Raw genomic sequence first — 16,241 nt, forward strand, 5'->3', positions numbered from 1 at the left:
GATACGGTGCAGGATGCTGGGGGAGAAAAGTCACCATCAGTCTTGCTTGGCTGTAGACTCAGTGTGCTACAATGCTAACCTGCCAGGTAAGATGCTCCCACTCATGCAATAGTGGCAGGACTGTTATGGGGATAACCAGATGCTTTTTTTTTATTAGATATGAGGTCCTATCCATGAGAAAAAAAATCCATGTATGTACTAGGAACCGTATAAAAACAAAAACAAACAAAAAACTATGGCTAGTAGGGTCACAGGCCCTAGGAAGAAACCTACTACTCTTGTTTTACCAAAAGGACATGTTGTCAAGTTGCGTCCCAAACGTTTATGACTATACCCCTAGATTCGTGCTGCTCTCAGCTGTAGGGAAGCTTCTTTTTGTGGTGGGTTAGGGTTAATGCAGAGACTCATAAAATGTCAAAGTACTGAGATGAGTGACTGGGAAGAGCTCACACCTAAAGAGGACATTCATATCACCCTCCACACCAAGGCTCGGGGAACATTCTAGAAGAGAGAAAGAGTGGAAGGTAGGCAGGAATCCTGGGAAACACTCTCTTCTGAACATGGCATGGCTGTTGATGCCCTCACGGACTCACAGAAACTATGGTTGCCTGTACAGGACCTGCTCACAATTGGGCCTGTCTATATTCTATTATGGATGGGGAAGGGGCTCATCTTTACCCCTTCCTGGGGAGCTACTGACAGCTACTGGCTTCTGGGGGAGAGAGAATCATTTTCTTCAGTGGTGTAACCACTGGTAAATTTCCCATGCTCCAGTGGGAATATCACCCCCACCCATATTTTTGCAAGCAATCCTGACTAAACTTAGTCGATCATCATACACACACACACACAAAAAAAAAAAAAACAAGACATGAAAATAGGAGAGGTAGTTGTGGAAAGAAGAAACAATTCAATGGGAGAAAAGGGGGAAATGAGAGCTTAGTGGGGTATGTGAATATGATTAAAAAATACATTATATACATCTATGAAATTATCAAAGAATACACCAAAAAATGTCGTTTCACAAAAATGTGGTGTCAACAAAAAGAACATAACATTATCAAAAGCTGAAACTGAATTTCTTACATGCAACAACTTAGTGTTATATTCCAGATCTTACTTCCGATGTCCCTCAGCTCCTCTGGTCAATTCCTTGGGGTTCTGCAAAGGGTCTTGGCACACAGTTTGGGAAGCATGGTACTACACAAACCGGCATCTGAGAAGTGCCAAATGCTCAAGTCCACTCACTAGGAGGCTTCTGAAACTTTTGAGCACCGTGGACTAGGAAACAACGAAGGTCCGCAGAGCACGGTAGTCTAGCCAGTGGTTATGATCTTTGCAGTGTTATTAGAGGCGGACACAAGGTGACGAGAGCCTCAGGTTGTTCTTCCACAGAATGTCATTTCTATGGAGTAGGACCCAACCGTGACAAATGCGGGTCAGAAGCTCTGCCACTTACTCACGTTATAATAACAACAACAATATATTTTTTTGTTATTGATTTTGAACCAGGCACTATACAATGTGTCTCTGTTAATAACCCAGTTTAATCTTTGTAATAACTCTGCTAAAGTGGCCTTAGCATTATCTCTATTTCACAAGCAATGTAACTAAAGAATGCAGTGTTTCTAACAATTGCTTGGTTTATATAAGAATACTAGTACACGCTCGGAAAGTTACTTAGTCTCTCTAACATACCTTTAAAATAGAGAAAATAACACCTGCATGACTAAATATTGATCTTAGGATACTCTCATTCCACTACAGGGAAAATGAAGATTGAAGAGAAAATGATTTCTACATTTTCAAATATGAGGTCTTCTAAGCCAGGCATAGTAGCAAATGCCTTTAATCCCAGCACTCAGGAGGCAGAGGCAGGCATATTTCTGAGTTTGAGGCCAGCCTGGTCTACAGAGCGAGTTCCAGGAGGCCAGAGCTACGCAGAGAAACCCTGTCTCAAAAGAATAAAAAAGAGGTCTTTTAGATGAACTATTTTTATTTTATCCTTAATCATGTATAGTTCCTCTTTAATAAAAAATATTATTCTTTGAATAACAGTAGTTTTTCATCTGACTGTGTGTGTATGTGGTGTATGTGTTCCTGAATGCATGTGGGTGTGTTTGCACATGTGCACAGATGTGTGTGGAAGTCAGAGGCCAACATCAAGTGCTTCTTCTCTCACTCCCATCTTATTTTTCGAAACAAGATCTCTCACTGGACCTTGAATTCACAGATTCAGCTAGATTAACTGGCCAGCAACCCCCAAGAGTCATAATACGTCCCCCGACCCAGTGTGCTGCCATACCTGGCTTTTCACATGGATGTTAAGGGTCAAACTAAGGTCCTTATACTTGTATGGCATGTACTTCACCACCTGAGCAATATCTCCAGCCGCCACATCTGATTTGTATGTTTAGTCGGTGAGTTAAAAAAAAAAAAAAAAAGGAAAATGGAATCCTAACTTTTGAAAAGACATGCATTGCCAGGGTCTCACACTGGGGGTGTTTTAAGCTTCAGTGACATGAGAGCATGCCCTTGCCTTCCTATTTTAAAGTCACCTTTATATGCTTTATAGTCACCTAGTGCAGAATGATGGTAACATCTGCTTGCTGTGAGCACTGGCTGTCCTATGAAGTCTATGGCATTTACCCATAGGAATCTGTCTCTCTCTCTCTCTCTCACACACACACACACACACACACACACACACACACACACACAATCAGTGTATGCCACTTAATCTTTGATGTTTTCATACCTGGTTTTAATGTTTTTACAGCCACAGGAGTGGTATTATTCCACAGGCCTTCCCAAACTTCTCCAAACTGGCCAGATCCCAGTCGCTTCAGAAGCTGTATGGAGTTGCGGTCTATCTCCCACTGGTCCACAGTTTTATAAGACAAATCGAAAGGAGTTGGGACCTGTATCTGTGTCAGAGAATAATGAGAACACTCATCAAAATTAAAGATAGGGAACTGGCTTAGAGGGTAAAGATACTTCTCATGCAAGTGTGATGACATGGGTTTGATTCCTGGAACCCATATAGAGGTGGAAGGAGAGAAATGTCTACACACAACTGTCCTCTGACTGCTATAGGCACACTATGGCATGTAAGTGCACACACACACACCCACATTGAAAAATATATATAACATTTTGATTGGACATGATAGTTTTGGACTTTAATAGGAAAATACCGATTCCAAAAACCAAACATGGTAAATTCAAATCTGTACTATTTACTCTCTAAACCAACCGTCTCCCATATCCTACAGCCCTATGTCCATCCACCACCCCACCCCCACAGCACCCACTCTCATCCTCACAGGAGTCTGCAGTGGCTTCTCTCTGCCTCCTGCCTCGATGGGTCCTCTCGGTGTGAAGCTGAACTAGAAATTCTGCCTCCCTCGCTTGCCTTTCCTGACCTCTCGGCTGCAGTCTTTATTATATGCATGGCTGCAGTCTTTACTATATGCATGGCTGCAGTCTTTATTATATGCATGGCTGCAGTCTTTATTATATGCATCATGTCTTTTTGCAAAACAAAACCGTCACTTTTCAAATCCATTTTTGTCATTTCATTTTTTTTTTCATTCACTCATTTACTTCATTCAATAACTAACTTTTAGGCGCAAACTACGCACCGTTCAGTTAATAAAACTGACAAGGCCTCAGAGCACTATTAGGGTCATCTGGGTGGTCAACTTGAGTGGATTAAGAAACACCTGAGAGATTAGTTAACCAAACCTCTAGGTACATCTGTGGTGGCATTTCCAAGGTCGATGAAGTTATAAGAGCTTGAGTCTAATCAAAGGCTTGATCCTTGGTGTTCTTATAAAATGATGCCATTCCTAGCAGGGTTTAACGTAAGGACTAGAGTCTATTGGGTGTTCAGTGGAAGCATCTCCTCCAATTTGTATATCTCATCCTGGTCCTCTCCTGTATTCTCCCTTTTTATACACTTCCTGATTACCATGAAGGGAAGAACTTCCTCAACCACAAGCTCCTGTCACCATGATGCTCTGCCCAGGTGTGCAAAGCCAAGAGCCCACAGCCTGAATCCTCTAAAATCTGCATTTTGGTTGTCTTTGTCCATTTGGTTATAGGAACACTGTGGATAGTAAAACTCATGGTCAGCCTTACTGCATGCATTAAGTATGTCTCTATTGCAACTGCCAAACTCTATCTAATATAAGGGCACAAAGCAATAAAAAATAGTAAATAAATTGGCACATCTCCCGTAAAATAAACAAACAAGCTTTCTTTTAAAATGAGGATGGGTTAACACTGATTTGCAGGCCATAATTTCCCTATTCCTGCTCTAAGCAACCAAGTGACTATTTTTCTATGAGCTGACAGCAAATGACAACTGTTGGAATGTCTGAGAGGAAGATGCTAACTTTAAAGATGAATGAACTTAGCTGAAATCATTTCACCTTTAAGCATGGCTTTTCCAACTTGACACACAGCCCATCGCTTGTTGTGGTGTAGTAACTCACAAATTCATTCAAAGTTGAAAAGGCTTTCCTCCTGGTAAGGAAAAAACTGCCTCCATCCAGCCTTCGGATCCTGTAGTGCTTTACGACACCTTCATCTAAAACTAGAACACAAAGGGAACCCTATCAATAAATGCATCACCAAACCCAAACCATCTTGTGACCGTTTGTCACCGTATGGAATGAAATTTTCACAAAACAGTAACTTTCAATTTTGTCACAGAAAATATGAGATTTACAAAGCATACACACCCAAAAATTTGTGGTGGGGACACAGGGGTACTCAGAGATCAGACTGAAGGAGGAAAAAAAAAAAAAACAACTAAGGAGTGAGGTTAAAACTCAAACATTCCAAGTTGAAAGGCCGACACACATCATTGTGGAAAGACATAAAATGGAGTCTGTCATTCTAGCAACAGAAGGAAGAAAATCCTGATGTAGCTTGGAAATCACAGCAGCCAGAAGATAACAGCACAAGCCGTTGAAAAAGCTCAACACATGCTGGTCTTTTGCCCCTGGAAATCTCATAATGGGAAGACTGAAAGAGAGTAAAATGGGCCTATGGCGTATCTTACAATATGATAAGGAATTCCACAGAGCCCACTCTCTGTATAGTCTCCCTTCTGTGAGGACTGATAAGAGAAAGTCCCAGAACAATACAACAAGAGTGGCTAAAACATGGATTATGTGTGCAACTCTGCAGCAGTATTGTTTAATCCACAGGCAAATCCTACAGTATTTGCAGAACAATGAACTGCCTTACTTTCCAACAATCTGAGTTGCAAGGAAAATGGCATACTCTTGTCTGCCATCAACCATTGTCTCTTGCTAACAGCATTCCTGTGTTCCCCAGAAAGTCCTTGCTGTTCTACTATCTATCGCGAGATGCAGCGGGACCCCAAGCCCACCCTGAGCTCGGGAAGTGAGAGCTATCAAGAAGCTCTGATTCTGGGGCATATAAAGGAGCCCAGAAAGGCAAGACGAGTTTTGCAGTTACCGTCTTTTCGGGGCTTGTTTTGGTTTTATTTTTGCTATGGAGGTTTTGAACTATTGATATAATTTGTGTCCAGCAGGGAGGAAACTGACCTGAGAAGAGACCCAACCCAGTGGAAAACAGTGTTAACTGAGAAAGTAAATCTTTGTCCTTGGAGCAGCCACACATGGCTTTTCAACCTCAAAAGTAGGTCGGAAATTAATTTGAATCAGGTTTTCTGTGATTGTGTTCAAAACATTGACCAGTACAACTGCTATCTTCCTGTCACTTAGCAAAGGCACTGGCAGTCCTTGAGGAAAGAAACACATAGCTTTTCTGAGCTTTTTCTAAATACAGAAGCTAGGCTTGGAATAAGTAATCAAATAGCAGCAACGTTCTCATGAGAGGGCAGAAGTCTAAGCAGCATGGAGGTGAGCTGAAGACATGCAGTGGCTAAAAGATTTGTTCAGAGAACAACTGGCACAAACCAGGTCACCTAAATTAAAGATAAAACCTTTAATTGCAAACAAATATCAAATGTTGAAAATGAGGTGATACAGTTTCAGAAACACTGATGAAAGTATACTTTTTACAGCCATTTTGGAAACTGCTACTATCTAATAAAAGCAACGATAGTTATAATTAATTCTAAGTATCATGTTAATAAAAATGTGGAATGTTCTCATCCAAGCACATGTGTGAGAATGTTCCTGTTGTATCAAGAAAGAGCCTGTACTTCAGAGCTGGAGAAATGAGTCAACAGTTAAGAGCATGCACTGCTTTTGCAGAGGACCAGAGTTCAGTTCCCAGCAACCCAAGTTGGGCAGCACACAACTGCTTCTAACAGCAGCTCCAAAGGGATCCAATGCCTCAGCCTACACCCAGGTGCACATACACACACATACACATAATTTAAAAGAATAAAAAACAAATATATTTAGAAGAGCCTATATCTCAAAATAACCCAAACAGCCATCAACCAATAATAGAATTAACTAATAAATTATTGCATATTTTCCCAATGAAATACATACAAATTTATAATTAAATAAACAACAACTATCTATTCAATATAAGCAAATCTCACAAACATAAAAAGTATGGTTTCATCTTGAAAAAGTCTAAAGACAAAGAAAACCCCAGATCCGAGGGGCCAGAGTGGGAAATGAGTATCAGCAAAGTTCCATCCTATGACCTGGTGTTGGAAACATGGATTCATTCTCTCTACCCAACTGACTTACCGTTAATGATGTACTTTTATTATATGTATCACACAACAATTTAAATGAAACCAAGGAATGATTATCTGCTCCTGTTCACATTCAAATACTCAAAACTGCTGTGTTCTGGGCTTGCTGAAAAATCGAAGCTTGGGAATTTCACGCACACAGTGACCTAACTTTAACCTTGGATGTACAATTTCTCAGTGAGGTGCTCAGAGAACATTAATGGTAGGCAAGTAAACGTTCTGGTGACGACTGTGAGAAACCTGGTTACAAGACATCCTCCTTCGTCACTAAAGGAACCAGCTTGGGATACAGGGCATTGGTTACGAGCCAAAAGTGGTAGAGGAAAGATCACACAAAGCTGAGAACCATCTGAATGCAATGCTGAAGGTAAAGTTGATGATAGCCCTTCTACAACAGCATTACCCACAGTCTTGTACCCAATGCAGCGGACCAGCACAACTGATGCTCGCTTGTATAGCTTTAATTTTCTTCCTAACACACTTGAATTTGTATTCAGCAAGGACTGCACAGCTGAGTCCCTATAGAAAACCCTGTACAGTTCCTCTGCTCACTTTTATCCATCACAAAGTCCTACTTTCAACTAAAGTACCATTTTCATTCCAACTTAAAATGCCCTTTCCAAGAGAGTACCGCAAGACCCATTCCTTGATGTCTGTCTGTCTCCCCTCCCAGCTCATGGGTCTGCTTCAGGCTGAAAGGCAAGTGTGGTGTGAGTGATTCCATCTCTCTTTTTCTACCTAGAGTTTCTCTTTCCTCTACCTTCTTTCTAATGAGCTCTGAATGGTCAGGTTTCAGGAAGCGAAGAAAGGAGAGAGTGAGGAAGGAAAGATAGATGGATACCTCATCAAAGCTAATGGGCTCCACAGTTGATCCCAGTGGCTCATTCCTTGGACACTCTCCTATGTCCTCTAAATGTCACATCCCTGCACACTATCTCACTGCAGCAGAAGGGTAGGCATTCCCTAGGCTTGCTAGAATCCATAGGCTCTCGGCTTCTTCCTTTGTCGGCTTCTTCCTTTGTCAGCTTCTTTAACCGTGTTCTCTTCTGAATGTGACCACTCATCTTCCAGTAGAATCCTATTGAGATGGAACCCCAAATTTCTTTCAGACCTATGGTCCCTGGCACATTTGTTCAAGGAAGAGGATCATTTGTGTTTCTAAGAGAGTATTCTCAATGGATGAGGTAGTGCTTGTCTTTACAACTGATCATTGGGAGTTGGCAGTAATGCCACAAGGCACCTCTAACCCCTGGGCACAGCCTGTGTTGGGAATCTGTGTTAGGAACTGCCAACTGCACGGAGCATGGAGAAGTTTCAGAGTTGCCTTTCTGAAGATCCACAACTAGGTTTGGGATCCCCCATGTGCCCTGGAAAAAAAGGGGGAAATGTATAATGTGCCTATGGCTATCCCCACAACCAACATGACAAATTTTCTCTCTTCTACTCTGTGTACCCTTTTAAAGTCTTTAACAAGCCAAAGAGCCCCAGAGCAGCACAGCAGTGCCTGTCTGACTATGAGTATCTGACTTTTGAATTTTACTTCTATTTTATCGGACATCCTGTCAAAAATTCCATTTAAACTTTCTGTTATAAGCACATTTATTGAGTCAACCACTAGAATAAGCTCCATTTTACATCATGAGGTATCTTCCTCACAAGCCTATCAGGTAGGATTAACTTGTTAGTCATAAAGAGAGGCACAGCCAAGATTCAGATTTGGGGCCTTGCTTCAAAGATTCTCTATACCAGTGTTTCTCAACCTTACTAATGCTGTGGCTCTTTAATATGATTCCTCATTTTGTGATGACCCCCAGCCATGAAATTATCTCATTGCTACTTCATAACTGTAACTTTGCTACTGTTACGAATTATAATGTAAATATCTGATTGCAGCATATTTGCTATGTGACCCCCAGAGCGGTCGTGACCCCCCATGTTGAGAACCACTGCTCTATTCTACTATGTTTCAAATAGAAGATCCAATTATCTAAGTTCATGATAATGAAAGGGCATCATCTGAATTTGGGGAAACTTGCTTTCATTTCTTTTTATTAAAATACAAAAGGCAAATGTACAATTAGCTCTCTTAAAAAGAATATCAGTATCTTAAATTATAAAGTGTATAGTATACATCCTTATGCCCTGATCTGTCAAATTACCAGTGCTACTGACTGAATCTTGGGTCAAGGTTAATTGCCCTGTATCATCATCTCCAAGTAGAAGGCTTTTAATACCATGGAGAGCTTAGCTCATAATAGATTCCTGTATCTGGATTAAAAGGCTAATAAAAAAAATCAAAGATAGCTATAAACAATACCACGTCAGTCCCAATTCATTTCTCCACAATGTAATAAAAAATATCAGAAGTGGAAGCAAAATATAAAGTATAGCTGCAATTTATATAACTTATTGGCCTGAAAATTTAAGCTTTGTCATTTATCAAAAAAGAAAAGTGCATCAGTTATAGCTGTGATGTCTAGCAAGACAACAGATCTGTAATTGGAAATGATGAAAAGCAATTCTTCTAATTCCCACTTTTAAACAAGATGGACCATCTCATAGCTCCAAATGGAAGTGGACTATGTGTACACTAAATGCAAATTTATGGATTTCTCTTTAATGGGCCACAAAAGATCGAAAAGATGCTAAGCAAGAGATTTAAATCAATTGATGAATAAAGAGTTAAAATACTCTATGTTATTTTCTCAATCAGGGATGAAAATCAGCATGATTAATACAGCTGTGGCAATTTCTATTGATTATAAAGAACGCCTGAGTAAATGTTTGCCAGATTTTTGTTAATAGAGGTTAGAACTCTTAACTTACTTAACCAAATACTAATATTTGGTAATACAGGAGAAGTTTTCAAACTCAGTAAGAATAATTTTATCTCATGGTATAAGGCATCACTGCAGAAGATGGGAGATCCAGACTAAAATTTAGTACACAAGCAAAATGTGTGCCAGTCCCACTGGGCCTTGATGTTGTCAACACTGAGTTAAATGGAGACTTTAGAAACCTCCAGGTTCTCAAATGTTTCTGCATTCGTGTTGAAATCTTCCTGATGCCTGTTGATTTCTCTCCCTGGGTCCTGTACCTTTTTTGGTTTTCAACAGTCTTTTCATGAAACGTAATTCATATCTTAAACTTTTTGAGTGTCACTTGAATGACCCTTCCTATGAATGGCCTAACTGATGCCTCTCGCTCGAGATCTCCATTTAAACCCATCAGCAAGCCTGTCATGCTCACTCAAGCTCCTGGCTTAGGTCACCTGCTTAAGTGCAGTGGTGTGTATCCCAATAAAGGTGTCCCCTGCAGGGCAGAGCCTGTACTGTGCACATCCAGTACCTAGCAGAGCTTGGGATGGGGTGGCAACTCACATAAATGTCTCTGAAATGAACAATGTCATCAACCTGTGAATTTAAAGTGAAATGTAAGTAACTGAGGGGTCTGATTCAAACTTAAATGGAAAAGTAGCAATTACTTTCAGAACATAAGAAAACTTCCCTAGAGTCTCCCTCTGTGTCTGTGAGTGTGTGTTGTCTGTGTGTGTGTGTGTGTGTGTGTGTGTGTGTGTGTGTGTGTGTGCAGATGCTTTGCCAGTGTGTGTACAGGTGGAGGGGCAAAGTCGATGGCGTATCTTCCTCTTTCCCTCTCCGTCCTATTTTTGAGATGATGTCTCTCATGTCACTGAGCCTGGAGTTCACTATTTTTGTTACATTGACCAAAGAGTACCAGAGATCTCCCTGAATCTATCCTCCTACACACACACACACACACACACACACACACACACACACACACACACACGGAGGAGGTTACAGATGTGCACTACCATCCCTGACTTTTACGTGGGTGTTAAAAATCCAAAACCCAACCCCCATACTTGTGCAAGAACTACTTTGTACACTACACTGAACCATCTTTCCAGCCCTGAAATCTTATTTTTTAAAAGGAAAGAAAACAGAGTAATAAAATACTATTAAAAGAAAGCTATATTCAAAGCATCTAATTTCTTGGCTTTTGAAAAGCAGTGAATATATATTATTATCCCATATTTTCTGGCAGCATAGGCCACATGACAACTTAAATGTGAACCATTCACCTTCAATCTGAACAAAACTGAAAGATATATATTATTTAAAAATTGGCCACTGAAGTTACAGCAGAAAAATTCAATACACTGTAGTCAGAATGAAGGCACTTTTGATATTATAGGTATTCTTGAGTAGTAAGATTAAATTAAAAATATATAACTGATTTCTAAAAGTAATTTCAATTTACTAGAGTTCCAAAACTTACTAATTGTCATTCCAAATGACAATGAATCAGGGGTCTTAGAAATAGGGGGAAATGATTTTTATATTCCTTTTGTTTCTTATGATTTGTCTTACAGAATCAACTGTACTCTAAATTCTGTTGCCTATAAATGGAGAATCATGATTGGTACATTCTCAATGTGAGTTGCCGTGGGTTCAGAAAATTAAACACTTTAGTAGTTGAACTGCAAAAAAAAAAAAAAAAAAAAAAAAAATACAATGAAGGTCAATGATAAAGCATAATGGAACCATCCATCAAAAAGTCAGCAGCAGCATGACGGAATTAAGTGATTACAGATCCTGTGTTTACCTCTTTGCTCTCATTTGTGCTTTTAGACCTGGGGAAATGTTCACCTGTCAACTGATTAATCTACCAGAACATGTCTAGGAATCTGGACTACTGAAAGATGTAAGTCAGCATGTATGAGAAGTACAAGAAAGGTTTGGTGACTGTTCAAAAAGTTATATTTCTGCACCTAACTGCTGTATGGGCCATACCACAGACCACCCGACTGCCCCCTTCACCCGCAGAGTAATGGACTAGGGAGTGCAGGGTATCAATGGGATTTAAATTGTTTGCCACAGCCGGGTGCACTTATGTGTAGTTGCTGACAAGCCCAGCTCAGCTCTGTCCTAGCAGTGAGGTCTTCTTTTACCCAGTCACAAACAGTAGAAAAGGGTGGCCTGGTTCTAAAGGAATGTTGTGAGATTGTATAATTTAAAAGCTACAAAGAAAAATCTGTCCCAGCTCCATCACACAGGTAACATGGCATTCAAACATATCAGATAAGCATGAAAGCCAAGATATTCCAAAATTAGATTTTTTGAAAGATAGAGGCTCCAGAAACTAACTTTGGAACAGAACTTAAATAGAGTTAGAGACACAAAAAACGTCTAGTCCTTTCAATGAAATATACCAGCACAGAAAGCAGTTTGTTGTTTTATGAATAAACCAATGGATGATTGAGCCAATTCTTCTTTTTCAGCATGTCTTCTGGCATCATGTGGGTGCAGCCTTACCCCTTCTGATGATAGTAATCAGTTCCCACACTGAGTAAAACAATATGACTTCCTTGATTGAGCAAAGGATTGAAAATCAAGAACTCTCTGCCCTAATCTTATTCTGCCAATGATTTGTTCTTTGACCTTAGGCAAAGAATTTCATTTCAGCTTCCTTATCTACAAAATGAGAATGATGATCTTATCTATATACCCCCACAGGGCTAGTTCTAGCGTCATTGTTCACAAGGAATGATAGATATTTGCCATGTGCAATGTATGGGTACTGTATTACAGTATCAGTAATATCAAATAGCCTTGTCAACAGCTAAGAGACGCTTCTGGAGTAACATTTTCTACTCTTTGCACAATGATAGCTGCAAAACATGGTGGTTACCAAATAGATCTGGTATAAAGAAAAATGCTATTAATTCAAGGTGAGAGAACCCCGCACTTACCAACTGCTTACTTGGTTTGACTACAGAAGAATTGCTTATAAATTTTCAAAACTATGCCAAAGGCAATCTTGATGACTCTTCCTGTAACAATGCCTCAGAGCTTAGGCTAAATTAGCACTACACCAGTAAGTAAGGAGCATATATAATTGAATTGTGATGAGGTATCTCCCATCAAAACAGAATTCAAAATACACACTCATTGCTTTTCTAGAGGACCTGAGTTTAGTTCCCAGCACCTGCATTTGGTGGCTCACAGCTGCCTGTAACTCCAGCTCCAGGCGATCTGACACCCACTTCTGGCCTCCACCAATACCCAGCAGACACACACACATAGCCACATAGATCAAAATAAAATCTAAAAATAAAAAAAAATCACACTCACTGTATAGTGAAATCTTACTCTACATGAAAGGACTAGGACTTGGGAATGGGGAAATTGTATCTGTCTTAAAATATTAAGAGGGATCATGTAAAATAACTGTTCTCTCTTTTGGAAAAAAAAATTGACCAAAACTGAAAAGAATAGTGACAGCTAGATTATATTATGCATATAACTTACTTACTAGGTCCCCAAAACACCCTGTACTGGGAATTTTCAGTATGCTGTGGACATTAATCACTCAGTTTTATTGTTAAACTGGTAGATTGAATTAGGTGAAGATTCTGTGTTCGTTGACTCAGAAAAGTTTGCCGAGAATGCTCTTTAAGGAAACAGGTGGTCACTCAGACACCTCCGGAAACTCCAGGATTATTCTGGTCTACGGCTGTGCCTAGGTTGCGACTGATCTTCAGAGGCAGCATAGCCAATAACCGGTGCAATCAAACTCAGCTGCCTTTCCCATGCTGTGTAGCACAGAACTCATGATCCTGAGCCACGCAGCTGCTCAATTGCTTATCACATGTTGAAACTTATTCTGAAGACCCCTATAGACAAAACCCATATAACAGAAATAGCCCAACTCTCCCCTTAGATTTCCTGGCTCCTTGATTTAACCAACTCTATTTTAAGAAGAGAATGCTAGGTTTATTGTTTGTAATCCGATACCTAAAATAAAGGAGTATATTTTTCATTACCAATGTATAATTTTTATGTTCACTATTTAAGCTAATTTTAATGAAAATTATCTCTATTGCATAAAATTTCACATGACAATAGCCCTTGCCACGTTTGGTATTGTGATGAAACCCTCCACAAAGCAACGTGACTCTTTATTCCTCTTGGGACTCTGACTCTTCACTTGGTATTATATCTGCAATAAATCACCAGATATTAACATTCTGGCATTATATCAGCTCAGTTTCCTGCAGAAACTCTTTCGCTAGGCTAAGATATGACAGGACAGAATAGTCAGTGCTTCTCCTTTCCAAAACTTACCCTAAGGAAATGATTCAAATATTGATATGCTTTTATCTAGTTATGTCTCTGCCTTGTTTCAGAAAGGGTCAACGTTTTACATCTCAAAATAAAGTAAAATTTAAAATAAATGCATAGGGGCTGGCATAATATCTCAATTGGTGGCATGCTTGCCCAGCAAGCATAAGACTGGGTTCAAGCTCCATTACTGCACCCAGGAAAAAGAAATAAAGAACATAATGTTCTAATTGTAAAAAGAATATAGAGGTGAAGGAAATGGGACAAACAGAAAGGAAATGCCAAGATGACTCTGGCAATAAAGCTGATGTGGTACCTTCAGTGGCCCTCCACGTTGGTGAAAGCTGGGTCTGAGATCTGACTTTGCTCCTTTCGAGAAACTTGTAGTAAAGACAGAAATGCATTCAGCTATGTGATTCCATGAAGCATTTAACAAACTATTTGTCCAAAAACAGACAGAGAGAGAGAGAGAGAGAGAGAGAGAGAGAGAGAGAGAGAGAGAGAGAGAGAGAGAATGAGCTAAATATTTATGATATTAAAATGAGAAATAAATTTCTAGCACAGATCACATCCAGCAAACATGAAAACCATGGCAGTCAATAGCATCAAGGACATCCTCAATAGTAAGCACAGCAACACACTGCAAAGAGCAAGTTCTTATAAAGCCTATTGCTGTGGACTAATTTGAAACCTGAAATCCAATAAAAGCATGTGTATGGGAAACTCAAACAACAGTTAATCACCCCAAAGAGGAAAAGCAATATGAGCAAGAATGTTCACTGCATCATTTTATAGGACTAAATGATTGTTAAATTGGAGTGAATCTGGGAATTGAGACTTAATTGTAGAAACTGAATAATTGTAAAAGTTATATAGCAGGGGGAAAGATATGTATTTACTGTAATAAGTGAAATAAATGGCATATACAATTAAGAGAAGATCATAATTATGAACCTAAGGATACAGCTGGCAGCTCACATGTTCCAGAACCTCTTTACCGCTGAAGGAATCCAGCTGAGGTTCCTCGCGGAAACCATAATTGCATATGAACAAAGATGATTAAATTTGCCAACATGAAGATTACCCTTGGATTGGCAAATTTGTGGGTGTTTTAGTCCATCTGTTTTCCATGTCAGCTATAATAACAGTACACAGCCTTTAAAATAAGAGCATACACATCATGCTTCCAGGCGGTTTGTTTTTTTTCTTTTTTTAGAGAAACAATGTAAAAATGAGCCACCTAAAGCTAATTATCTATACCTTTGGCTCCAAACATTGTCTAGTGTGACACATAATGTTCTTTACACAAAGAAACAATGAAATCCATTTCTCTTTGACACTTAAAGTCGTAATCCATTTTCTCTTTAAAAAGCAGCATTTCGGGTTTTGCCTCATCTCCCAGAAAACCCCCGGCTGAAACGATTTCTAAATTCTTATAATTATCTCCCATTGCAGACTCAACAAGGGCCCGTTCTTGTTTCCTCTCCGTTGATTTCTTTATATTTATCTGTATTTTAAACTGTTTCAGCACTGTAACTTAAATGTACACTCCTTTGTAAGTCCTTGCACAAGTTAAATGATAAACAATGAAATGGCACAGTCCACTTACTCATGTCAGGAAGAATTTCTTCTGTGCCACAGCGTGTTTCAACATGCTCAACAAATAGTTTTTAATGAAGGAACTGCCTGGTGAATTAATAACTTGGTTTTTTGTTTGTTTGTTTGTTTTTTAGAATTTCTACTCATAGAAGTTTTGACACTCCAAGGTATGAGAGGACCCTTAAAAGGATGACTTTAACTAGACATGCTTTGGAATTCTAATATTCTATTAGAGATGAGACATTGGAGAAACCGAACATAATATGTGAAATAAAATTCTGTCGAGTTAGTGGGTTTTTAAATCTTTAATAATGGTGAAAATGCCTGGATGTATCTAAAGTAATGCCTACACGTCTAGTGTAATGTGTTAGTTGCTTGCAGTGCTGGGATCCAAGTCTACCCTGCAGCATGGTCTACAAAGGCCAGCACAGGCAACAAAACCCACCAATCATCTACTACCCATTTCCTGAGTGAAGAAAACGTGATAATTTAGTAACTTCCAGGCAGCATGTCACATCTTCCAAAGCTCTCTGTGGGATTTCAGATCTCCCCCAGAACTCTCAGAAAACCTTCCCCATGGTGAGGAACTCAGCTAATTCTAACTCGCCCTTAGAACTCATATTTTACTGTTACTTATTCCCTCTTTCACCTCTGTATTTCAGTTCAACAGAATGAACATAAAAATGGTGAAGGAAATGCAATCAACGAATAGCAAGAAAACTACTTGAAATCAGTTTTGATCTTATTAGCCAATGTTTCTATCCATTGGGGTTTAG

General features: G+C 39.5%; 1 protein-coding gene across 1 annotated transcript in view; it reads right to left on the reverse strand.

The window, feature by feature from the left end:
• Positions 1 to 16,241, reverse strand: part of Frk (fyn related Src family tyrosine kinase) — a 101,294-nt gene that overhangs the window by 17,364 nt on the left and 67,689 nt on the right. The window contains exons 3-4 of the mRNA XM_059272545.1: positions 4,437 to 4,600; positions 2,759 to 2,927 (exon numbers count right to left, since the gene is read on the reverse strand). Of these exons, the coding sequence (XP_059128528.1) occupies positions 2,759 to 2,927; positions 4,437 to 4,600 (333 nt within the window). The remainder of the gene's footprint in view (positions 1 to 2,758; positions 2,928 to 4,436; positions 4,601 to 16,241) is intronic.

The sequence above is a fragment of the Peromyscus eremicus genome, chromosome 8b (genome assembly GCF_949786415.1).
Source record: "Peromyscus eremicus chromosome 8b, PerEre_H2_v1, whole genome shotgun sequence".
Classification (NCBI taxonomy): domain Eukaryota; kingdom Metazoa; phylum Chordata; class Mammalia; order Rodentia; family Cricetidae; genus Peromyscus; species Peromyscus eremicus.